This window comes from Antechinus flavipes, chromosome 4 (assembly GCF_016432865.1).
Source record: "Antechinus flavipes isolate AdamAnt ecotype Samford, QLD, Australia chromosome 4, AdamAnt_v2, whole genome shotgun sequence".
Classification (NCBI taxonomy): Eukaryota; Metazoa; Chordata; class Mammalia; order Dasyuromorphia; family Dasyuridae; genus Antechinus; species Antechinus flavipes.
Genome location: NC_067401.1, coordinates 101777613 through 101804158, shown reverse-complemented (window position 1 = coordinate 101804158; position 26546 = coordinate 101777613). Strand labels below are relative to the sequence as shown.

Below are 26546 nucleotides of genomic sequence, written 5' to 3'. Positions count from 1 at the left end.
TATGCCTCTTCCATTTCGTACTTGTCAAGCTGATTTCTGTACAAGATTTCTACATTTATCCCTTTTGAATTTCATCTTAATTGATTCACTCTGATGCTTAATCTGGCAGGGTTATCTAGTGTATTAGCCATGATTCTAAGTTACATATCATTTGCAATTTGATAAGCATATCATCTATGCCTTTATGCAAATCATTGATAAAAATGTTAAACAGCACAAGTCCAAGTACAAATCCTTGGGGTACTGGATTTTTCTTACCATGTAGACACTGAACAGAATCTATCTGATTATTATCACTTAATCCATCTCTCCATGAGAATAGTATTAGTGAATTTTTCAAAAGTTTTTTTTTTTTTTTGATATAGGTATACTGCTGCTACAGTATTTTCTTCATCTATTAGTTTAGAAATTTTATCAAAAAATGAAATTAATTTAACCTGGCATGATGCTGCCATGCTGGCTTTTCATAATCACTGTTTCCCTTTATCAAAAACCTTCTCAATGATCTATTCAAGAATTTTTCCTAGAAGCTAAGCTCATTGCTTCTAAAGTTTGATTCTTTCTTTTTTTTTTTTTTAAGTCTGAACATTTGCCCTTTTCTAATGTTGTTAACTCTTATGTTCTCCCAGATTTATCTAGAGTAACTGATGAGTCAGCAATCATATCTATTAGTTTTTACAGGACCTGAAAAAATGTAGTTTATACTGCCAGGTGACAAATTCATTAGGGGAACTATGTGTTGTTTCTTTACTTGGAGTATCAACTCACTGTTAGTCATTTTTGTCATTTGCAGTGAAAAAGTCACTTTCCTTTACATAGAAAAACAAAGAGTAGCAGCTCAGCAATCTCTTCATAGTCAATTATCATGGCCTCATTCCCATCTGATCCTCTTTTTTTATGTTTTTTCCTAACTAACAACCAAAGCATCAAAACCTTGTTCTCATTCTTAGAATTTTTTTTTTTTTGGCTAGTCCCAGCTACTTTTGACACTATTTTTACAGGATTATGCTATTGTTATATTCATCTTCTATTTTAATTGTCCTTTTCCCATTTTCTGTATATTTTTAAATATCTAAATTGATTCAGGAGTTCTTTCTTCATTAACATTGGTATCTTAGGAAAAATTTTATTTTTCTTCCAAGAAGTTGTTTCCTTTTATGTCTTCAGAATGTCATTCTTGAACATCTCCAATCTACCTTCATTTGACTTCCCTTAAAGTACTTTTATTCATGAAATTGTACATGTCTTTCCTCTGTACCTATGAAATATTTTTTCCTAAAGCTAGAACGAATGCCAGACCATGTTCAGATTTCCTCTCCTACTTTATCATGAACTTTTAAGATGAAGCAGCCACTTTTTTCTAAAGATTCTCCTAAGTTCCACCCCAGCATCCAGTTACTCCATCTGAAAATCAGAATCAGAATGGAATTCCTCTTGATACTTCCTCCAACACTGAAGGATGAAATTTTATCCTTAAGGCTCCTCTTTTTCTGACAGAAAGATCAAGCTAATGTTTATATAACCAACCACCCCACCCTCACCCATCACTACTATATCATACCTCTGTGCTAGGCTTGTGATATATTTTTATCTATTTCCTCTGTCACTTCTAATTCTCCATCCTTTGAGCTACCTTCTAATACTCATGCTGCACCTCCAATAGTTCCTAGATTTCCTATAAAGTCTACCTTCCTAATATATATCCTATTCTGCTATGACCTTCTTTTGCCTATCTTATTTTGTGATCAAGCTATTTTTTTCTCTAAGGCAATACTTACAGAGGTTTTGGAGTCATTCTCTTCTGTGTTTATGTTTTGAATATCCCTGCCATTGTGAGCACTTTATGGTAGTTTTGTTTGCTTGATCCTTCTTCCAACCTACTTCCAGAATTTGGACTTAATATTAGGGCACCTGGGTTGTCTCATTTCTGGAGGGAAGTTTGGGCTAGTTCTGTTGCTGCCTTCTTGCAGTATTAAGTGTTACACTGTTCTAGGCTCTCAGGGACAGGCAGGGGACTTGTCTGAGTTCCTGTAGTCTATTCCTATTTGCTAGCTAGAAAGTTCTGTTGCCTCATAGTGGCAAAACTATAGGTTCCCTTTTGGACCAGAATTCTTCACCTGATTATTCCTCTGCAGGTTAACCTAGAAGTTGGAAGTTAGACTTTACTTTATGCCTAAGGTCTGAGCTATTTTGTTGCTGCACACTTACTGGCTTTTGAACTAATCCTTTTCCCTTTACATTGCCCAAAGTATGGTGCCCAGGGTCTCCCTGCTGGGAATGCCATTGTGGTACACACAGCTCTTCTTGTCACTGATCTGCAACTAGGGACTAAGATGTGAACGACAAAGTTACCAGTTGGTACCTGATCCTAATCGCAGTGTAGGTCTGGATGTCTGATATCTTCTTTCGCCCTGGGTGTTGCATACTTCTTGTCGCATGCACTTCCCAATGTATGCAAGTCTCTGTGTCCCCTATGCCGAAGTGAACAAAGAATGCACTGTGACTTTTTCTGGATTCCCTCACCTGGATTCAATGTTGTACATTTTCTAGATCTGTTGGGAGAAGTTCCTGCAGAGGAGTTTCCTTTAACTGTTACCTAGGCTCTTCCTCAGGATTCTTTGTTATGCTTTGGAAACATGTCTCAGGAAGATGATCATCTTCATAATCATCCAGGGAGCGTTCTCCTATAACACCTTTCACACTAGTCAAACAAGTCTTTTTGTTATTCTACATAACATATGCTCAAGTTGGTCTCTATGCCTATGTGATTTTTTCAAAATAAAGTGCCTTCCTCAATCCCTGCTTTCAAGGCCCAGGACAATTGTAACAAATATGCACCGACTTACATATTTAATACTCAACTCAATCACACATTTTAAAAAGATAATTTTTTGCAGTGGCATAGTAGATAAAGTGCTGTGCTTGAAGACAGGAAGAACTCATCTTTGATACTAGCTATGTGACTTTTGGCAAATAACTTAAATTTTGTAGGCTTCAAGCAATTCTCTAAGACTTAAATCACAGAGAAGGTTCAATCAAGGTTCTGCAGAAAGCACCTACATTAAGTTTCTTACATTGAGGAAAACAATAGACCCCCTTCCACAATAGACAATAAATGTTTGTTGAGATGAATTGGTAAAATCCCCAAGAATAGTCAAAATGTTAGTAAAACTTAACAATTATAAAAACAGGTCACAAAAAACAAATCAGGATCAGAAACTATAGTAGCAACAAACATTTCTTTCACACATTCCCATAAGTAGCAAACTCTAAATAAAGTGTAACTACAGTTATCCCTTCCACATTGCTTGGGGAAGGGGGGGAGAGAGAAGAATTAGGAGCACTGGGCCCCCTCGATCTGGAAAATCCATTGAACATTTTTGGCTCTCTCTTTGTACCAGAGAAGTCTAAATTTTTTTCTTTTAAGGGGTGTTTTTACAGTACCTTATTGTAAAATTTGGGTTAAGTCTTTGGACATAGGCCCTGTGTCATCTGCATTATCTGCAGCTTCTGTAAAACTCTCAAAAAATTCCTATTTAATTTCTTATATGATCCATGATATATTGAAACGGTAACAGGGTAAGTCAGATGTGGAAGGGATAACTATACAGCTGAGTTTGCTAGAAGCCTCAAAATACCTAGATACTTTTAAATTCCCCAATTACTCCAATCTTGTTCTTACTGGCTCCTTTCTAGACACTTTATCTCAATAAAAATCAGATGATCTCATATAACATCTCTTCAACATCTAAGATCTATGATTCTATTATTTGCCTTTTGGGTGTAGGGATCAAAGATTATCCAACAACAATCAGGATCCCTCTGGATCTCTAGAGTATTAATGCTCCTAGAAAAAGTCCCGTCTCAAGGCTTTTGGCAAAATTAAGACTACTTACCCGCTGAATCTTAACATCATGATGATATAGTGAAAGAACACTGGATTTGAACTCTGAGAACTATGTTCAAATCCTAGCACTTAATGATGGGAAATCTAGGCAGCTGACTGTGCAGTGGATGAAATGTTAGGTCTGGAGTCAAGAAGACCTGAGTTCATATCTGGTCTTGGACAGCTATCATAACTACATTTGACTGTGGACAAGTTTCATAACCTCCTGCTTCCCTCTGTTTCTTCAACTATAAAATGGGGATAATAAGAGTGCCTACATTGCAGGATTGTTAAGACTAAATGAGATCATTATTAAAAAGCACAGAATGTGGCACAAAGCCCATGCTATATAAATGTTTATTCTCTTTTATTTCTATCATTAGCCCTCTTTATCTGCAAAATAAAGAGATTGGTTTAGAATAAACTCTAAATCCCTTTTTAACTCTTAACTCTACAATCTCATAAACTCCACAACTTTTTTTTCCCTGTTGGTTAACGTTAATTAATGACCTTTATTTTAGGCTAATTATATTCAGACCAGAGAGGCAACATGAAAGTTGATAGAGAACTGGTTTCTGAAAGTGCATGATCGGAATTCCATCCTGGTTGTATGACTGGGCATATTATTTTACTTCTTGGTGCTCCGAAAGTTTCAGATTTCTCTAGCATATTGACTTAGAAAGTCACACGTTATCTGTGTTTTATTGTATTTTTATTTATTTTGTTAGTTATTTCCCAATTATGTTGTAATCTGGTTCTAGAAAGCACTCTGGAATGCTGGGCTGTGGTGGCCTGTTTGACACTTCTGCTCTACGCCAATTAAATCACAGATTTAATCCAATATCCAGATCAAGGTTCTGTCACACATCAACTCTAGCATTTCAAGACTACATCACCCTCTTTATCAAATCGAGTGGCTCCCAATTACCTCTAGGATCAAATAGAAAATGACCTCTTTGGCATTTTAAACCCTTTACAATCTGGCTTCCTTATCCTCCTGGATCCTTATACTTCACTCACCTCCAATACTTTACAATCCACCAATACCTGCCTTCTTGCTATCCTTCTCTCACTATATTCCATCTCCTGACTATACCTTTACACTGTTTATTCCCCAGCTCTTTCAATGTTCTCCTTCCTTCAAGACAGATCCAATGGTCATCCATTCTCTGTTCCCTTCATAAACTGCTAGGGCCTTCCATCAGATTGCCTTTCAACTCTGATGTATATACTTTATATATGTACATATATCTGAACACAGTCTCTTCCCATTGGAATATGTGCTCCTTGAGGACAGGGACCTTTTCTCTTTTTTTAATCTTTTTTTGAATACTCAGTGCTTAATATAATACTTTCTACATAGTGAGCATTTAATACTTGTTGACTATTGCTCTTTTAATTAACAGTAATTGCACTGACTTCTAAAACAATCACCACTATTGCAGGCTACTAAAAGAGTAAAATTGAAAAATGAAATATATATCTAAATACAGACACTGTAAACAAAATTATTTTATTTTGCACAAAAAATCCTATTATGAAGTTTGTGAATATTCTCATTTCACAGAAAAGAGAAAATAAATATATTAGCTAAAATAATTTGCAATACACTTACATCATACATATATCCTTCTTGACCAAGGCCATGCCATGCTGCCTAAACTCTGGCATCAACCTCATTTCTCCACAGAACTTTAAATACTATTTCTAAGATGTAGAACAAAGATTGGTGAGCTTTCAATTTACCTGGGCAAGAATCAAGCTACCATGCCACTTCCAGGCCATCTCCAAACAGAGTGGCTTTTCCCATCCCCTTTTCTAGCAACCTCATGTGCTGTTTTTTTTCCAGCAGATTGTAAACTCTTTGAGGGAAGGGACTATTTTTCCCCCTCAATAATGTTGGTACCAAATATTTCATAACACTGTAATATTATAAATGTAAAAACAGCTTTCAACATTAATTTTTGTAAGATTTTGTGGTCCGAATTTTTCTTCCCTTTCCCCAAGACAGCAAGAAATCTGATATAGGTTAAATATGTGCAATCCTTTTAAACATATTTCTATTGTCATGTTGTATAAGAAAACTCAGACCAAAAGAGGAAAAATCAGGAGAAAGAAAAAGCAAACAATTCAAAACTTCCAAATTCCTCAGTTTACTAATTCCTAGGACTTACTCTTTCATGCCACTACAGCTACATAAAAAAATGGCCACACCTTTGATCTTGCTATCATCTACAAATGTGCCATATACATATTCATGAATTTTGAAATTCCTTATTTGATCATGTTGTCATTATATCTCTGCCTTTACTGTGCAACTCCAAACCTTATTCTTCCTGACCATGACTTCCAATCTCCCCCTTCCTCAGTTTTCCCCAAGTCATCTTACGCTAGTTATACACTCTTCCCTTTCCCATTCTGACCATTTTACACTGTATTCTGATATTTTCTTTTTGAGTCTTTTGTCTATTTTGTACTTTATACTATTGAAGATCTTTACTGCTTACTCTCAGACTTGGATTACTCTTCCTACTGGCTACTGCTTTCTCTCCCATTCACAAGATAGTGAACAAAGTCAGAGAAAATCAGGAAACCATATTGAATGGGTGATCTATAATTTGTTGCATAATCTCAATTGGGTGTCACTATGGGAAGATAATCCATTATGTCAAGATGACTCTCCCTCTTCAATCAATTTACACTATCAGTCACCAAAACAGCTTTTTCCAATTTTTTCATCCCCCCTCAAAATCCCATGGCTTTTCCTTTCCTCACCCTTTCAGCTGAGAATACTTTTTTTGTATTTCAGTGAAAAAACTGAGGTCATTAGCCAAAAGATCCTCTTCTTCTCTGTTCAGCAACTTATGTCACTTGGATGCTTTCTGCCAATACCTCCCCCTTCACCCTATCTCACAATGAAGCTGTGGTCCTTTTTCTTGCCAAGGCAAAGCTCTCTACATTTAAATGCTTCCCATTCCGTCCCATCTTCTCCAGCAGATTGGCCCAACCAACAGTACCCACTCTTACTAATAATGGTTTCTCTCCACTCATTGCTTTCTTCCTGCCTACAAACATGCTATCCCCTCATTCTCAAAAACAAAAAAAACTCACTTGATCCATGGATCACTGATAGTTACCATTCCATATTCTCTCCTCTCTTGTGGCTGAATTCTTTGAGAATGTTGTTTACAATTGTCATCTGAACTATTTGTAACTTGGCTTCCATCAATCAACTGAAACTTTTTCCTTATCTTTCTCTCCATCTTCATCTTTTCTGACTTCTGTAGCTTCTGACACCTCAGTCAACCTCTTCTCCTTGAGACTCTTCTTTTTTAAGTTGCTGTGTGATCTTACTCTCTACTAGTTTCTTCTTACCTTATAGTTCCTTTTCAATTTCCTTAGCTATTTCTTCATCATGTCCCTTCCCCCTCCCCCCCCACTCCCCCAACTCATGTGGGCATCCCTCAAAGTTCTGTTCTGGGCCCTCTTCTCTTCTTCCTCCATAATGTTTTACTTAGTGATCTCATTAATTCCCCTGGGTTCAATTATCATCTGTCTTTTCCCCCAAATGCACCCCCTTTCCCTAACTTTCTTCTTATTGCTGAAGGTGATGTATCACCATCATCTAGGTTCACAACCTAAGATGCTATCCTTAACTCTTCATTCACTCTCACTACCCCTCCCCATATCCGAAATCAATTACCAAGGCTTGTCCATTTTATTTTCCTAACATCTCTAATATAATATATACCCCGTTTTATTTTCCACCACTACCATTATCCTGATATAGGCCTTTATCATCTCATGCCTGAACTACTGCAATAGCCTGCTGGTTGGTCTCTCTGCCCCAAGTCTCTCCCCACTTCATTATATCCCCACACATCTGTCAAATTGATAATATTCATATTTTGATCATATTACTTTCTCCATTCCCATATAACTGAGTGCTTTCACTGGCTACTCCCAGTATTTGGAACTTTCTTCCTTCTCAACTCCACCTCCAGGTTCCCTGGCTTCTCTCAGAAACTTTTCCAATCCTCCTTAACCTCGGTGCCTTTCTTATGGGAAAACTGCCATTTTATCCTGTTTTATCCTTGTATATACCTAGCTGTTTGTATACTGTAACTTCCTCATTAGATTATGAGCTTCTTGAGAGCAGGAACTGGTTTTTTTTTTTTTTTTTTTTAACCTTTCTTTGTATGCCCAGAAATTAGCATACTGTTTGGCACACAGTAAATGCACTTAGATCCTAGTAAGCACTTCTGAAGCTTACAACCTCTAGAAACCTGAAGCAAATCATTTAACCTCTTCAGAGTCTCAGTTTCCTTATCTGTAAAATAAAAGGATGGGTTTCTTCCATCTCTAGATCTATAATAAGCTCCACTTTCATTGCTCAGAACTATGGCAATAAGGGAAATATTAAATCAAGGCAGGATTTTAAACATTTTTTACTTCCACTTTCCAGATAATATTTTCAACCATCTTATTTTCCCTTTCAAAATTCATTTTTCTAATGTAAAAAAGCAAACAGGAATAATAAATTATAGATTATAAAGAACTGGTAGATAAGGAAAATATGAATATAAAATGAAAGATTTGTACATAATTTAAACAGCAAACATTAAGTGTGAATTCAATTAAACGTGACTGGTGTAAAGGAACAGATATAAAATAGTTATATTTGACGTACTGCATTCAATTTTTATTTAAGATAAAAATAAACCTTGCATTTCCTCTGGAAACTCCCTTCATCTTTGCTTCACTAAATCATTCATAATTTACATTATTTCACGTTGACTTTCTTATTACTAAAATCCTTTGACCCAATTCAATAAAAATGTAGTACTTAGAATTAAAGGGAACTAAGCTAAGACTATTCTGAGAGAAAAGATTTTGTCCATTCAAAAACACAACCTACACTTGCAATTCTTGTCCATGTTTTTCTGTAAATCCTGCATAAAAGATCCCTCCAATATAGTGAATTCTTTCCTCTGTGTCTGCAAAGAACTAATCCAGCTATTATCAAGAGATGGGTTTCTAAATGAAGAAAATATTTTGATTGGCTACGAGGTTAAAAAAAAACCAGATAAAGGACTTTAGTTCACATACCACTTCTGAGGCTTAACACGTGAACTTGGGCAATTTACTTAAAATTCTCTGGGCTTCAGTTCCCTCTTCTGTAAAAAGAGGGATTTGGAGTAGATGTTAGGTTTCCAGGTCTAAATCTTATGATCCACAAAACATAAAAATACCAAAGGGCTCTCAGTCCTATAGTTCCACAGAAAGGGTGGTAAAAATTACAGAACCAATCAATGCTAGTTGGCAAAAAAAAAAAAAAAAAAAAAAAAAAAAAAAGCCAGAGCTTACTTGTGGAATCTACAACCAGTCTGTCATCAAGACAAAAGTGGATCACCCAGTCACAACCTCTAACTGCAGAAACTAATACGGAGAACTATTGGATTTAAGGAAGAATGCCTATATCAAACATCATGTAGCAAATTAAAAACATCTCGATAACTAGGAAAGCTGCCATTTCATCAAGATTAACCTAATAATCCTATGAAACAATATACTCATTCCAGAACAGATTCCCCCCCCCCCCGACTAATTTATCGTAGCAAATTCTTCACTTTTAAACATCTTTTTCTCTATGGTGACCAAAATCCGAATCCCAAAGTATAACGATCTACCAGAACAGGTGGCTAAAACCCAAGAGATCGATTCATTCAAGATGCACAATTGAAATAGAACATTGTTGGCTGACCTTAGAGACTTGGAGAAAACAGATCAAAGTTTATGAGTAAGGAAAGACTGTTCACAAGGATGAGGATGCAAGCCATTGTACAAATGGGGGGAGGTAGGTAGATTCATTCTTCCTGACTAGCCGAGGGTACAGGATTCCCGGCCCATTAAGTCCCCCGCAGGTATCCTGCTGGGCAAACTAACAGCACCAGTTGAGAATATGAATCCTAGACTGGCTTTTCAACACCTGGGGGAGCCACGAGGCCAAGAGCAAAACTAGAGGTAAACTTAAAAACTCCTCATCAGGGAAATTCGGGAAAACCGCTCGCGCCCGGGGATGCAAAATCGGGGAGCGCCGCTGTGGGTGGACAGCCCACCCCTTCTTAAGCCCCGGGCTCCCAGTCTCTCGCCTCGACTCCGGAGCTTCTCTGGGGAGAGCCTCTCCCGCCCCGCAAGACGCTGTGCAGTCCGGGAGGGTCCCCTCCGACGCCCCCAGGCCCAGGGCTCCCTCAGCACAGCCACCCGCCGCCCCTGCCTAACCCTCGCAACAGAGCCGATCTAGGAGTGGGGGGACGGTTCCTGTAGCGGCCGTTAACGTCCCCAACGACGCGGAGGCCCCGGCCCGGGCTAAGGATGCGCCCCTCGCTCCCCCGGCCTCCCCGTACCGTAGGTCTCGGACATGGCCGTCTGCGACATCTTGGGAAGCGGGCGCCGCCTCTTCCCCCGGTCTCCGGCTGCAGCTCGGGGGCCGGGGGGTGGGGGGAGGAAAGAGAGAGGAGGAGCAGGGGTCAGTCAGCGAGAGCAAGATCTACCCGGGGCTGGGGAGGAACTGGTAGGGTGGAGTGGGGTGGGCGGGGAAGGAGGGGCGCGGCCGGGTCCCCACGGCAACCGCCAGCCACCCCAGAGCCGCTCCTGCTCAGGACCGGACCGCGGGGTTCCGCGCAGGCGCACACTGCCCACCCACCTACCTCTCCGCCCTCCCTCCCCTAGAGAGAGCGAGCGGGGAGGGGAGGGGACTGGTTGGGGCGGGGAGGAGGGGAGGAGAAGAGGAGGAAAGGAGAGGGCGGGTGGAAGGAAGGTAGTACTCGGAGCCCTTGAGCTGGGGGAACCCGACCTCCCACCCTCTCTAGCGCCTGCGCACCAGGAGCAGGCGAGCCAGGAGGCGGCGCGCGAAAGCTTAGGATCACCAAAACAAAGAGCACGTGCGCGGAACTCCATCCGGGGCCGGCAGTCTGTGGGAGACCCGGGAGGGGGGAGCGGGTTGCACCCGCCTTGAGCCCCGGGCGGAAGCTCCAGGTGTGTGAAGTTAGAGGTGGAGTCCTAAGAGAGAGGGACACCCTTAAGTGGGTGACGGACGCGGAGACTAGGAAGAATTACCAGCCTCCTCTTGGGAAAATGCTTGGGTGAGAAGGCTTGTGCTAGGTGAAGGCAGAGATGTCGCCTTGGCCCACTTTGTATCCCGTATGCTTTGTTTTTTGGGGGAAACTTAAAAAAAAATGTGCAAGATGAGGTCAGGAATCCTACCGTGATCCACAATTTCCTGTTTATTTTCCATTGACTGAGGTACTCAAAAAATACTTGCAAGTATCAGGGTAGGGACCCCGTCTGCTTCCACTTTCTATCCCGTATATTTTGCATTGACGGGGGGCACTCAAATTTTTTTCTCATTTTGGCCTTTAACGTGCTGCTCTGGAAGTCATGCAGCTGCGCTTCGTTTGTAGCAGAAAGATACACGCTAGTATTGTCTACAGTGAGCCGGGCACCATGTTCTGCATTGGGAATAAAAAAGATAACAAATAAAAAAGCTCCTATCAAGGATTTTATATTGGGGGGAAAAGGGGGTAATGGAGGAGAAGCAACATGTTCGTATATGGTTATATTAAAATCGTAGAGATACAAAATGATTTTGGTGGAAAAGGACCTAGCCAATGGGGAAAGGAATCCAGAGAAACCTGTCCTAGAAGGTTTTCTTCTGTTTTACTGAACTTAAACTGAATAATAGGGTAAATTAGGGATTCCAAGAGGCAACTGCGAAGAGGAAGTTTTGGCAAGCGCAAAAGTAGAGTGATGTGTGTGTAACAAAAGCTATCCAGTTTAGAATGACTTGGAGGCCACCATGTGTAAGGCTAGAATGTTAGGTTGGGGCTAAGTTGTTTAGGGAGCTATTGGAGTTTACTGATGTAATCTATGTCCGCACGTAGAAGAGATGTGATCTGTGGGCTAGCCTTCCTCTGCAGAAGGTTATGTCCGCAACATCCCAAAGCTAGCTGGAGAAAGGGACAGGCAAAGTCTGAGACAAATTTCTCCTTTAGCCTCCAAGTGAAAGATCTGGCTAGAATCATCTTAATCTGCTATCCTCTCAAATATCAGGCATATGGGTGTGGGTTTAAAAGAAAGTCACTTTTCTGGTTGTCGCCCTCCCCCCCCCATAGCCCTTACCTTATATTTACTAGCTTTTTTTTTTTTTATAGCCTTTTATTTACAAGTTATATGTATGGGTAATTTTACAGCATTGACATATGTACCAGCTTTTTACCAAATACTCATCACAAATAGCAAAAGGTGAGTAAATCTACTTATCCAAGTAGAAATTGGAAAAAATATGGCAAAGAATATATGTGTGAATAAACTCTTCATTTGGAAAACTCACTTTAAACCAGGAAAGCAAGAACAATCTCACCAAATAAGGTCCATTCTATCAGTCCCTAAAATTTCAAGCAAGACCAGAGGCATGCATGGGCTAGCTTCCCATATAAGCTGCCCTTCCAAAGTTTGAGACCTGTTAAAGACCTTAGAAAGAAAAGACCAATCGTTCTGATCTATGTCTGGCCACTGGACCCAGATGGCTCAGGAGGAGAGAGTAAGCCTGGTGACCTTTCTCACTCAAATCCAGTTCACTTGCCTGTCATGGCATCACTTCCCTGATCTTTGAGAATGAAGGTCAAATAACAAGAGCATCTATTCCAAAGATGCTTTCCTTCTCTGGAGTGTCTTCTGTTCAAGTATCTCTTCCAAAAGTGACAGGAATCAATTCAATAATTCTCTTTCTTTGATCTGAAGCTTTATGCTCAGTTTTTCTCAACTCATTTGAAACCTCATCAACTTAACATACTTAGTAGCACACATACATCCTAGGCTTGAGTGACTGGAAAGATGGTGGTTCTTTGGACAGATGTAAGAAAGTTAGAATGAAGAATAAGTTTAAAGGGAAAGATACTAAGTTCTGTTTTGAATATGATTAGTTTAGTAGTGTGGGACCACTACCTCTCTCAGGAGAAATATTAGGGCTGACTATATAGAGATCAGAATCATCTGTATAGATAAGATAATTAAATCCTTGGAATCTTATTATAAGAAAACAAGAATTATTCCTGCAGGACATAGGACAGTTTTTTCTTTGTCATTGTCACCACTATGAGATAATATTTGTTTAACATTTACTATAACAGCAAGATGAAGCAGGTCCATTTTGTCTTCTCTAAGTATTTACAGTTTAAATCTGGCCAAATAGATATTGATATATAAATATGAAATATATCCAAAATCAAGTTGTGTAACTTTATGTTTCATCGTAGAATAGACACTTACTGTCTCCAAGAAGCTGTAGCATGTACAGTAAAACTGTCTGGGCAGAGGAGCTAAACCAGGTTGAAGATAATCTAAGAGCTTGGAATCATCAGTGAGTTAGGAGATGTCTACTCCAAGAATGTGAAGACTTCCTCTGGTGCAATGAGAGGATAAAAACAATTTGTCCCAACTACTGCTGAGGTTATCCACTGCATCTTGAGCCATCACAAGTTTTTCTAACTTTTGTCTTGCCACTGGACTTTGATAGCTCATGTAGAGGGAATAAAGCTGATAACTTTGTGAACTCTGCCTCATTTAAATCCAGTTTATCACAAGTGATGTCATTGGTCCTCTTAGAAAACAAAGGATGAATAACAAGATATTTACTTGTTATTTATACTGTCACTGTGTATATGAAGTAGACACTGTAATAGGAATAAATCTTAGCTCTTTTATACTCAGGAAAGATAGTATTTAGTAGATGGGAAGTCTTCAACAAGAAGCTGGCAACTTAGTGAGGAAACTGATAGGAGAATTACTTTTCTAGGAAGTCACAAGAAAAAGAAATAGATAAAAAATATGAAAAGGTTATGATGCCTCAGAGCAATTAGTCTGGGGTGAAGTGGTAACTGTGGATGCTACTGGGGTCTGTATTAGAATCTAGCACATAGGAAATGTGTAATTAAAAACTAATTGATTGGATTGGGGAGGTTAGACTTGTGAGGAAGTGTAGTATAGTGAAAAGTAGATTAGATTCTAGATAGAAGATGATGATCTGAAGCCTGATTCTCTCTTTGGGCAAGCCTTATAAACTCCCTTACTTACTTACTTCATCTAGAAAATAAGAGGGTTGGACTATCCGATCTGATATCCTTATCGTTAGCAGAAGCGGAGACAGACAGAATAGAGATGAGCATGAGCAGATAATAATAGTTAATGTTTATATGGTGCTTTGGACAGGCTGCAGAGGATTTATTGCATGCTTTCTATGTGCCAAACAGTGTGTTAAGGGTGGGGGATACAAAGAAAAATAAAACATAGTCCCTGTCCTTAAAGAGCTTACATTCTAATATCTTAAAATATAGTTTTTCGGAATGACCTATCACTGATGGCAGTATGAAATACTTGGGTATTAAAAATACTCCTGTTATGGGTCTTTGACAAGATACAGCTTGGTTTCCGTGTGTGTGTGTGTGTGTGTGTGTGTGTGTGTGTGTGTGTGTGTGTGTGTGTTTTGGCAATCTTCTCTTATTGACCAAAGGTCACTGGGGCTATTAGGTGATTTGGACGGTTTGGATCCAGGTCTTAAGATCATAGGATCAGAGGCCATCTAATTCAGGTTGCATCATTTCACAAATGAGAAGGGAGATCAGAGAGGCTATGTGATTTGACTAAGATCACAGGAAGGTCCATCCAGGTTCTTAAATGCTTTTCCTCACTGTATCTAACCAGTCCTTTATAATCACTGAAGGACAGCTGTCATTGTTAGGTTTCTTTCAGTTTTGTTAATTCCTTTTCCTCTCAAGTGGTTGACTTTTTTCACACATCAAATTTTAATCAGTCTTCTAAAGCTTTTTGCAAGATGGTGTGTGATTATTTTGATACTTAGGTGAGTGATTAAAACCCAGTGTCACTAAAAATAAAATCTTAATTTCCTGAATTCTATAGTACCTTCTGGAATCTTTTTTTAAACATTTATTTATGTTTGCTATCTCTAAGCTTTTCCATCTGGTAAAAAGGTCCCTCATACCAGAAAAGATTAAGAATTCATCTGGTATATCCTAAACTTCCTTTCTTTGTTCTCATGAATTTATCAACTTTGTTTTTCTTCTTTATTTCAATTTGCTCTGTCTAGTTATCTGAAATTCCTCCTTAAATCCTCCTACTACAGCAGCCTATTCTCCAAGTCCCTCCTGCTACTCTCTTAATGATTAGTTTTACAAACTTCTTTCTTTTGGGATAAAGGGATGAAGATAAGGAGGGAAGAGAAACTTGGAAAAAACAAGCGTCGGGAATCTTAAATAAACCTTAAAAGATAAACTCAGTTTGGGAGCAGAGGGAGGAAGAAGAGGGTAAGCTTAGGTAGAGTTCACTGGGGGAGGGGGTGTGTGTGAGGGGGCGAGGGGGGAGGGGAAGAAAACTGTCATCTACTACCTTTTTTTTTTAGGTAGTTTCACTCATATCCAACTTCTTGTGACCCCATTTGGGGTTTTCTTGGCAAAGATATTGGAGTGATTTGCCATTTCCTTCTACCCATTTGACAGATTTGATTTGTTTAGGAAACTGAGGCAAACAGGGTTAAGTGACTTGCCCAGAGTCATATAGCTAGTATGTATCTTGAGATTAAATTTGAATTCAGGTCTTCTTAACTCCAGGCCCAGTGCTAGTATCCACTGAGCTATCTTGTTGGCTCTTTGTAGGCCTTTCTTAAGTCACAAAACTTAATTCAGGTAAACTCCCTCAGAGCCTCACATCCTATATATATTGCTTTTATGTTTAACATCAAAAAGGTGTTTGGGAAGTAGATTTTGGGACCTCCTGGTCCCAATGAAATCAAACCACTTAGCAGGATATAAATAATTTAACAGCAAGTCAGGTTTTTTATCAATACCCATTTTGTAATTAAAGTAGGGAAAATGAGAAGTGCATCTTTGGCTAGTGAGAGAATTTTACTTATTACAATAATAATGTAGGGAATTAGTACTTGGTATTTCTTTCCTTTTTTTAAAAACTCCTGACAAACTTGTTTTGTTTGTAAGAATAATATTTATATAGTTTTCCACTTTCCAAAATTCATATTTATTTAATGCTTCTTCATTTATAGAGTGCTTTAGATTACAAAGTGTAGTCGGCCCAACAGCCTCATTGTGAAGAAAGTAATGCAGGTATTACTATCAACATTTTACAGATGAGAAAACTGAGTTTCAGATGTGTTAAGTGATATGCTCATTGTCACAGAGCTATTAAGTGTAGGAGTTGGGATGTAAACACAGACTTATTGATTTCCCTTCTAGCACTGTTTGCATTTTACCACATTGCTGCAATATATGCCATCTTTTTACCCAAGGAGTTCCTTCTCACCTACACCTTTCTCTCTCTCTTTTTTCCTCTCTTTCTCCTTCCCTCCTTCCTTCCCTCCCTCTTTTTCTCTTTCTTCCTCTCCTAGTCTTCCTTTTTCTCCTCCTTCTCTTTTTTTCTCTCTTTCTCTCTTTTGTGAGAGAGGGTGGAAAGGGAAGAAAGATAACCCTTTGATTCTTTTGCCTCTACTTTCCCTTTGGACCTTGCCTGATACAACTGGGTTAAAGAGTCCTGCTAACCACTTTTTCTGTTTTGGGGAAAAATTAATGAATAGAGTATCAAAGTCATTAGCAATAAAATTAAAGCCAGAAGTTTTGTGCCTCTTGTAGAAGTCACACTAAATTTAGCTCTTGGTGAGAGCTAAAATACTATTTTAAATATTCACCTTTTTTAATACCACTGTACCAAAAATTTAAAATGTAGAAAGGCTCTTACCATAAATGGAAAGTATAAAGCATGTTATAGTGCATGTGAGAGAGAAGAAAAATGGTCAGATATGTTTTCTCAAGGTTCAGAAAGTAAAGGTGTATCTTATATGATCAAAGGGTCTTAGAGAAATAGTTTGAGGTAGGAGGATCTGGAACAAAAGTGAAAAAGAGGCTTGAGAAATCTGGCCACAAAGCCATTGATGAGAAAATATTTGTTGGAGTGATTGTTTATATGGCACCATCTACAAGTTAAAAATAAACTCTGTTGTAGTTCTATCATGAAAAAGAGTAGTAACAATTGTAGGAAGTACTTCAATATCAAATGACAATCTTTATAGTTTATTTACAATGTCTAGAAGAGAGTGTCTTCCTCATATTCATATTGATTTGTCTAACAGTAGCCACATGTACTTGATGTAATAATATTCTGTATTAAATTAGGCCTAGCATTATGGATGGATTTTTAGATAGGTGACACAGTAATTGCCCATCTTCTTTTTAAATTTGAAATTTATCAGTAAATCTCCTTTCCATTTGGTTCTAATAAGGACTGTCTCTCTCAATAGCTCTGCACTTAGTAGCATTTATATTCAAGAATTATTTTATCTGAGACATTTTCCTTTAATCCTGTTTTTAATATATTTTATTTTCTGGTTTTACTTTCTTTTTTAAAGTTGAAAAACAAACTGTGTAGTCAGAGATGATCAAATAAATCTCCCTTTAACATTTTTGCTTTTACTTCTAAAAGAATTATCAAAATGGGTTTTTAAATCTCCTTATTCCGTTTTTTCTTACTGTCTTTTAAATACAAAATGTAATAACTTGTTTTTAGCTTGGTTTCCTTGTTGAAATATGATTTGTAAAGAAACGATTCAATTTTCTTTGGACATTGACCTAAACTCTCTCGTGTTTGGCTAGCAACCTTCTTTCTCATATGTTGATTTCAAGTTCATTTGGCAGAAAAGTGTTGTTTCCTACATACTGATCTTCCACTGTCATTTAAAGATTGAGTGGAAATTTCCCCTTGCAAGATTGCTTTGATAAATACTTCATCCCTTGCCTCACTTCTGGCTTTAAGTCATTCTGTTATACCTCCCAGTGTCTGAAATAGAATATTATTTAGGGCTGAAAGGGAACCTGAGACGTCATCTTCTCTATTTCCTTCATTTTATAGAAACTTAAAGACATTAAGGATTCTTATTTAAATCATTCATCCTTGCCAAACAAAATACTTTATGTAGTAATCCAAACCTGGTGCCCTTGAGTAAAATTAGTACCAAAAAAATTAGTACCAAATGATAATAACAGTAATACTGCAATATCTTTTATCTGTATGCTCTAGACTGGTGACCTTTAAAAAATGGGGTACCAGAGTGCTGACACCTCTTTGGGCATATTACATGTGTAATCTCATGTACATAAGCTTTGATAGCACCCACATTAAATGTGGAAATAAGATATGATATAAAGCATCCTAAAGTCGTTCTGTATAATTGCATAGAGTGTGGGGTGGAAGAGCTTTAGGTTTCAGCTTTAGGAAGAAGGTTATCCTACATATAATATGTTTCCCCCCTTTATTTCTCAGATTAGTCATTCATGTGAGTTAAGAATTGCTCATTTATAAAAATACTAGCCCAACAGAATCCCAGGCAAGTAGATTAGCTTTAAAGTTGCACATGGAATTTATTATATACTATATTTAAAAAAGAAATGGAAGTTGTACCTAATAAAGACCTGTAGTTCACTTTCACTATATAATCTTTTTTATTCTGTTTAACTATACATGTGGAAAGGCTCATTTTCTTTGTTATTTGTTAAATTCAAAATTAAATAAATAAAAATGCTGTCACAAAATACAGGAATATTAAACTTAGTAGTTATCTCCTCCCTACTGTGAATTTTGGTGAGAATGAGGCACTTGGGAATTTAATTTGGGGTAGCCATTAAAGCATTTGAAACACTTTTGACATGATTTGAGAGGGCATGCCTAAAAGAATTGTGGAGTTTTAGAAGTGTTATAATAGAGCTCCAGCATATGACCTAACCTTGAAAGCTAATGGCCACTTGTCACTCCTCATCCTCCTTGACTTTTCTTTAGTTGGACAGTTTCTGCTCCTCCCTTAGCTTCCACAGGACAGGATCATAGGATTTAGGTTTGGAAAGAACTTTGCAGATCATTATTTCACCTAAAAGGAGACTGGGACCAAAGGTTAAAGGCATTTACTTAGTCACAGAGATAACAAATAGCAAAGTGTAACTTGAACAGGTTGTGGCTTTTTCATCTACAACATACCCATTACTATTCTTCTACTTCCTTTCTACTTCTACAAAGAGACCTGTCTCTTCTTCTTCCAGGCTTCTACATCTGGACATTGCACAGGCCTCTTCTTTCCCTCTATACCCTCTTTATAGTCTATAGTAAAGCTTGAAAGGTTGAGGTGGAGAGTTTGGGGAGAGGGAACTGAAGAAGTGGAGAAGTAAGATAGGGGAGAAGCTGCTCTACACGGTTTTTGCCTTCTTTGTAATTTTTGCCTAGACTGGTGGGAGTCACTGAAAAATCATGTCATACATTGTAATTTGCTTAATGCCTGTTCCTGCATTTTAATTTAAATTAATACAATTCAGTTTAACAATTAAAAATGGCATATTGCCTATCCCCAAAGAACTTATAAGTAGGAAGATGAGACATATAGTCTCATATATATATAATAATTAGCTATATGTTATTATTATTATTATTTAAATGAGAATAAAATCAGTGATTGAGAGGTCATATATTTCATGACAGATGAAAAGGATTTCAGTAGGTAAGACATATATATATGTGGGGAATACATCCAAACATAAAGGACTACATATATAAGTCTACAGAGGTAGGAGATTACAGAATGAGATTAGGGAATAGCAAACAGATCACTTTTCCTGGAATAAAATATATGTAAAGGAAAATAATGTAAAAAAAAAATGCTAGAGTAAATACGAGAGGCTTCAAATGACAAGGTTAAAAACATTATACTTATTCTGGAAGCAACGGGGGACCATTGAAGGTTTGTTGTTTGTTTTGATTTTGTGTTTTTTTTTTTTGAGGGCATAATCAGATTTGTGTATTAGGAAGATTATTTTGGAATTGATACAAAGAATGGATGGTAAAATGGAGTAAAGAAAGACAATATAGGGGAACACGGTGGTAGTAGTAGAAAGATTTGAAAGGAAGGAGAAGCAAGAGATATTTCAGAGATGAATTTGAAAGGATTGGGCAACTGGTTGAATATGGTAAAGGAGAAGGAACGGTCAAAGATGACAAAGAGTCAAGCTGGAGTGACTAGGAGGATGGCAGTGTCATCAACAGAAATAGGGAAGTCAGTAGGAAGCACTGGGTTTTGTTTTTTGTTTTTTTCTCCAGGATGATAAGTTCAGATTTTTATAAGTTGAATTTGAAGTGTCAGGCTGTTGAGATAGAGTTTAATGGAGAGGTCAGGATTAGAAATGCAGATTTTGGAATTACCTACTATTATTACCTATCTATAATCCAGATGATAATTGAAGCCATGGATGTATATGAGATTTTCAAAAGAAGGAGGGTAGAGGGAAAGAAGAGGCCTGTTCAATGTCCAGATGTAGGAGCTTAGAAGAAGAAGAGGAGCCAGCTCTCTTTTTGTAGTAGAGAGGAGGTAGAAGAATATTAATGGATATGTTGTAGATGAAAGAGCTACAACCGGTTCAGGTTATACTTTGCTATTTGTTATCTTTGTAACTAAACAAATCCCTTTAACCTTTGGTCCCAGTCTCCTCTTAGGTGAAATAAATGATCTGCAAAGTTCCTTCCAAACCTAAGTCCTATGATCCTGTCCTGTGGAAGCTAAGGGAGAAGCAGAAACTGTCCAACTAAAGAAAAGTCAAGGAGAATGAGCGGTGACAAGTGGCCATTACCTTTCAGGTTAGGGGCCTTTGGAGACCTTAGAGAGAGGAGTTTCAACAGAAGTCAGAAGTCATTGCAGTGGGCTAAGGAACAAGTGGGTGTTGAGGAAGTAAGGGCATTGATTGCTACTTCTCCCAGAAGTTTAGCAATAAAAGAGGAGAAATGGAAACTTTCCAAAATGGTTTCACAGACACCATCTGTGATCACAGCCACCTGACATCAGATAACATGAGATATCACCCTGTCCTTCAGCATATTCTTTGCCTGGGCCAGTGGTCATGCAGGCAGATCACTTAAGCTCTCTCAGCCTTAGTTTCCTCATCTATAACTGGGATACTCACACCAGTAATATTTACCTCACAGGGCTGCTTTAAAGAGCAAATGAGGAAATGCATGTAGGATGTTTGCAAAGTTTAAAGTGACCTATAAATGTCAGCGGTTATTGTTACTAAAGCCCTCTCAAAAGATATGGGATTTCAGGACCAAAATGATATGGGTGATGTAGACAGATAATGTTAAGCACCAAAAACTGGGGTTTAGTCATGTGAAGAATTCACAATGGTATTCTCTTTGGGAAAAGGTAGATTTATTTAGAAAAGATATTAAAGACAAAATGAAGGCATACCATAGACACCTGGAATGGTAAATATGGAATAGAGATGGGAGAACTTATGTAAGACAAGTTCCTCAATGGAACTCACAATTATCCAGTGAAAAGGTTGGGGAAGACTCTTAGCTGACAGGCTAAATCCTGAAAGGGACTTAGCACCCTAAAAAAGTTAGTGCGGGAAAACTGGGACACTGACACATTGTTGGTGGAATTGTGAATGGATCCAACCATTCTGGAGAGTAATCTGCAACTATACCCAAAGGGCTATCCAACTGTGCATACCCTTTGACCCATCAGTGTTTCTACTGGACTTATATCCCAAAGAGATTCTAAAAGAGGGAAAGGGACCCACATGTGCAAAAATGTTTCTGGCAGCCCTTCTGGTAGTGGCAAGACACTGGAAACCGAGTGGTTGCCCATCAATTGGAGAATGGCTGAATAAATTGTGGTATATGGATGTTACAGAATATTATTGTTGTGTAAGAAATGCCAGCAGGATGATTCCAGAGAGGCCTGGAGAGATTTACATGAACTGATGAATGAGCAGAGTCATTTACACCAAGAGAGAGGAGTGTGGGAACTGAATGTTTTCCTTCTTTTTGTTGTTGTTTGCTTGCATTTTATTCTCTTACTCATTTTCTTTCCTTTTTGATCTGATTTTTCTTATGCAGTAAGATAATTGTATGAATGTTTACATATATTGGATTTTAACATATATTTTAACATGTATAACATATATTAAATTGCCTGCCATCTAGGGGAAAGAGTGGGGGGAAGGAAGGGAAAATTTCTAACACACGGCTATGCAAGGATCAATGTTGAAAATTATCTGTGCATATGTTTTGAAAATAAAAAGTTTTTTAAAAGCTTAACAAAAACAAAAGCTAAAGAAAAGAGTTAGCTGTAAGGAGAAGTGGGGTTGGAAGGCATAGTGGAATTAGGGGAGAATCCACATGGCAGGGGGAAAGGGAAGGAGAAAGACACCATGAGGCAGAGTGCTATGGTGGACTGGACTGACTCAAAAGAAAGCTAGGATGGTCCATAAGAACATTTTATAGGGAAAATTTAATCTCAGGGACTGATTGGGATTTCTAACAGGGCATGGCAAGGTGAGACTGCTCGAAACCCCTACAGAGAGTGGAACCATAGAGCTAAACTGACCTTTTTCAGGGCCTTCTTCCTTCCAGCTCAGGGATTAATTTCTGTCAGTTCATGTGCTAATCACACCCAACATTGAAGACCTCATTCCCGCAGTGATTTCATTTTAGGGAAGGATGGAGTTCATTCTGGGGGGATTTCCTTCTCTCTTTTTTTCCAGCCTACTAGGCAATGCTAAAACTTAAGTAGTCCTCATTCTGCCTCAAGGCAAGACCAATAAAAAACAGAAAAAACAAACCAAACCCTTCTCAGTATTATTTGGAGTGCTGCCTTTCCAAATTTCACAGGCACCTCGGTGGGAACTGCCACTAGTGGTTCCAGGTTTAGACAAGGCATGAATTACATAGGTTATTTCACGATCAGCTAGTGCCCTCTTGAGGACAATGCTGATATAATTACTGAGATCGTCAAAATCGATGGATTATTACAGAGGATGAAACAGAAAAGGGAAGCATTGAGCAACTCCTCTGGTTCCTGAAAAGTTTTCCCCGCAGTTATTTATGAATTTATGACCTATAGATCGTATCTGGAGCTGAAAGGGTTTGTAGAAGCAATTGCTAAGAAAGGCAGCTGCACATGGACAGCCCTGCCAGCTTCAGTCTCCTCCCTTACTCACCTTGATCCAAGTGGAATCCGACTGCCCTTTGGCTGGGTCTTCTGAAGTGGCGTGTGAACATATCTTAATGGTGCATTGGGCAATAGAGTCTATAGAGTAAAACTTTGACCAAAAAGCACATCTTTCCAGAAGAGGTTTACCATTTTCACAAAGTGAATAGCCGGGTTTGTGGTCAAAGGATATGCTTTGACAAAAACCTCAGTAAAAGAATATTTTCTTGTTTTGAGCTGAGAACTGCCCTATAAAATCTGGAGTGGGTAGTAAATGTAACAGTTTTACATAACCAGAACTATGTTAGTGAGAGAATATGGCCTTAGGATCTTTACTGAACATCCGTATTTCTGTCCATTCCTGCCTTCCAGGCTCTAATTCCTCACTTATACCCAATTTTTGCCCTTTCTGCTGCTTCTTTTTTAATTCTTCTAAAAATATTTTATTGATTTTTTTTCTTTTACCACATTTTCTTCATCTCTAAGTAATATAATAGAACCTTAGGTTCTTCTCTTTCCATAAAACTTTTTTTTTTTTTTTTTTTTTTTTTGCTGAGGCAGTGACTTGCCCAGAGTCACACAGCTAGGAAGTGTTAAGTGCCTGAGATTTGAACCCAGGTCCTCCTGACTTTAGGGCTGGTGCTCTATCCACTGCGCCACCTTGCTGCCTCCCCCATACAAATTTCTGTGAATCAAATTGATAAGCATTTGTTAAGCACCTAATATGTGCAGCAATGAGGATACAAAGGGAGACAATTCTTGCCCTGGTGGAGCTCACAGTCTCTCGGAGGAGGCAACATGTAAACAACTATGTATAAAAAATTATAATAAGATATATTGGGGTAGGCTTTGAAGAAAGACACTAAGATTAAGGAGGCCTAGGAAAAGCCTTCTTGCATTTTTTTCCCCTTTCTTATGGTTTTTCCTTTTTTTTCTGTCTTCTTTCATATGATTGATATGGAAATATGTTTAACATAATTGTACATGTATAATCTACTGATTGCTTGCTGTCTTGGGGAGGGGAAGGGAAAAAAATTTAAAGCTCAAAATCTCATAAAGATTAATGTTGAAAACTATCTTCACATGTAATTGGAAAACAATAAAATACGATTTAGTAAAAAAATGCAAAAAATTTTTACAAAATTAATGAGCCCATGTAAGATATACTGATTTACATTATACACAGCAACAAGAAGATTATACGATGATCAATTCTGATGGATGTGGCTCTTTCCAATAATGAGATGATTCAGACTAGTTCCAAGGGTCTTGTGATAAAGAGAGACATCTACACCCAGAGAGAGAATTGTGGGAACTGAGTGTGGATCACAACATAACATTTTTACTCTTTTTGTTGTGGTTTGCTTGCATTTTGTTTTCTTTCTCAGTTTCTTTTTTCCTTCTTGATCCAATTTTTCTTGTGCAGCAAGATAACTATAAACATGTATACATGTATTGGATTTAACATGTATTTTAACATATTTAATATGTATTGGATTACCCACCATCTAGGGGAAGAGGGGGGTGGGGGGAAGGAAGGGAAAATTTGGACATCAGGTTTTGCAATGGTCAATGTTGAAAAATTACCCATGCATATATTTTGTAAATAAAAAACTTTAATAAAAAATGTAAAAAGATATACTGATTTATTATTACACAGTTATTATAGTGCAAATTATAAGAAATAAAAAATTAGTTTTTAAATATATTTTCAAAAACATTATTTTCTATAAAGTATTTGCAATTCTAGGGGCAGCTAAGTAGGACAGTGGATAGAACTGTGGTCCTGGAATCTAGAAAGGAAATGACAAATGCTGGAGGGACTGAGGGAAAACAGGTACTTTAATGTACTATTGGCTCTCTGAACTGCTTGCTGTAGACATTCTGGAAAGCAATTTATAACTAAGTCTCAAACCTATTAAACTGTGCATACAGTTTTTAACCAATAATGTTAAAAGAGATCAGAGAAATAGGAAATGTACTCCTGTGTATTAAAATATAGCACTTCTTTTCATTGTGGCAAAGAATTAGAAACTGAGGTGATATCCATCAGTTGGGGAATGGCTGAATAAATTATGGCATATGAAGGTGATAGAATTGTGCTGTAAGATGCTTAGGAAGATGGTTTAAGAAAAAAACTTGTAAATTATTTGTCATACAAGAGGCAACAAAAAGCTTTTATAATGAAAGGGAAGGGGGAAAGGGAAGGGGGAATAAGTGAATCTTACTCTCAACAGAATTGGCTCTAAGAGGGAATAACATACATACTCAATGGAGTATAGAAATGGAGCATAGATTTCTATACTTTTCCTACAGGAAAGTAGGAGAGGAAGATGATTCAAAAAGTGGGAGGTGATAATAGGGAGGGCATATTGGGGAAAGTGTAATCAGAAGCAAAATACATTTGAGGACAGAGTGAAAGGAGAGAGAATAGAATAAATGAGGGGAAATACAGTTATCAATAGTAATTGTAAAAAAAAATTTGAAACAAGTTTATCTGATAAAGGTTTCATTTCTCAAACATAGGGAAGTGAGTCAAATATGTAAAAAATGGAAATCATTTCCCAATTGATAAATGTTCAAAAGATATGAATAGTTTTTAGATGAAGTAATCAAGCTATTTGCAGCTACATGAAAAAAATACTCTAACTCACTACTGAATGGAAAAATGCAAATTAAAACAATCTTCATACTTATTAGATTGGCCAATAGAACAGAAAAGAATTGTTGGCAGCATTGTGAATTGATTCAATTGTTCATAGAGCAATTTGGAATTGTTCATAGAGCAAGTCCCAGAGGACTATAAAAACATGCATACCTTTTGGCCTAATAATGGCACTACTAGGCATGTATCTCCAAAGTGGTAATTGGAAAAAAAAAGAAAAGAGTTCCTTTAAATATTTTTGTATATAATATACACAAAAATATTTATAGCAGCTCTTTTCTCAGTGCAAGAATTGGAAACTGAGGGAATGCCCATCAATTGGGGAATGACTGAATTAATTATGGTATGTAGAAATGATGAGCAGGATATTTTCAGAAAAACCTGGAAAGACTTTGATGAGCTTGGGCAAAGTGAAATGTAATGTATACAAAGTAATAGCAATTCTGTAATATGATCATATATGAGTGACTTTTCTAATCTCAGCAATATAATGATCCAGGACAACTCTGAAAAACTTATGATGAAAAATGCTATTCATACCCAGAGAAAGAACTGATTATTTCTGAATACAGATTGAAGCATACTTTTAAAAACATTTTAATTTTGTTGGTGAGCTTTTTCATTGAGGGATAGATATTTTCTTTTGCAACATAATTTTTATGCAAATATTTTGCCTAACTTCACATGTACCTTCTCAATTACGGATGAGGTTGGGAAGGGAGGAAGAGAAGGATTTTAGAACTCACAGTTTTAAAAACAAATGTTAAAAAATAGTTTTATGTATAACTGGAGGAAAAATATTAAATAAAAAAAGAATTAAAAAAAAGAAAAACCTGGGGGGTGGGGCAGCTAGGTGGTGTAGTGGATAGAGCACTAGCTCTGAAGTC

At 37.7% G+C, this 26546-nt stretch overlaps 1 protein-coding gene across 1 annotated transcript in view; it reads right to left on the bottom strand.

The window, feature by feature from the left end:
• RAB4A (RAB4A, member RAS oncogene family) overlaps window positions 1-10746 on the bottom strand; it is a 54243-nt gene extending 43497 nt beyond the window's left edge. The window contains exon 1 of the mRNA XM_051993619.1: window positions 10294-10746. Coding sequence (XP_051849579.1) covers window positions 10294-10324 — 31 coding nt within the window. The 5' untranslated portion in view covers window positions 10325-10746. The remainder of the gene's footprint in view (window positions 1-10293) is intronic.
• Between the last annotated feature and the right edge of the window lie 15800 nt (window positions 10747-26546).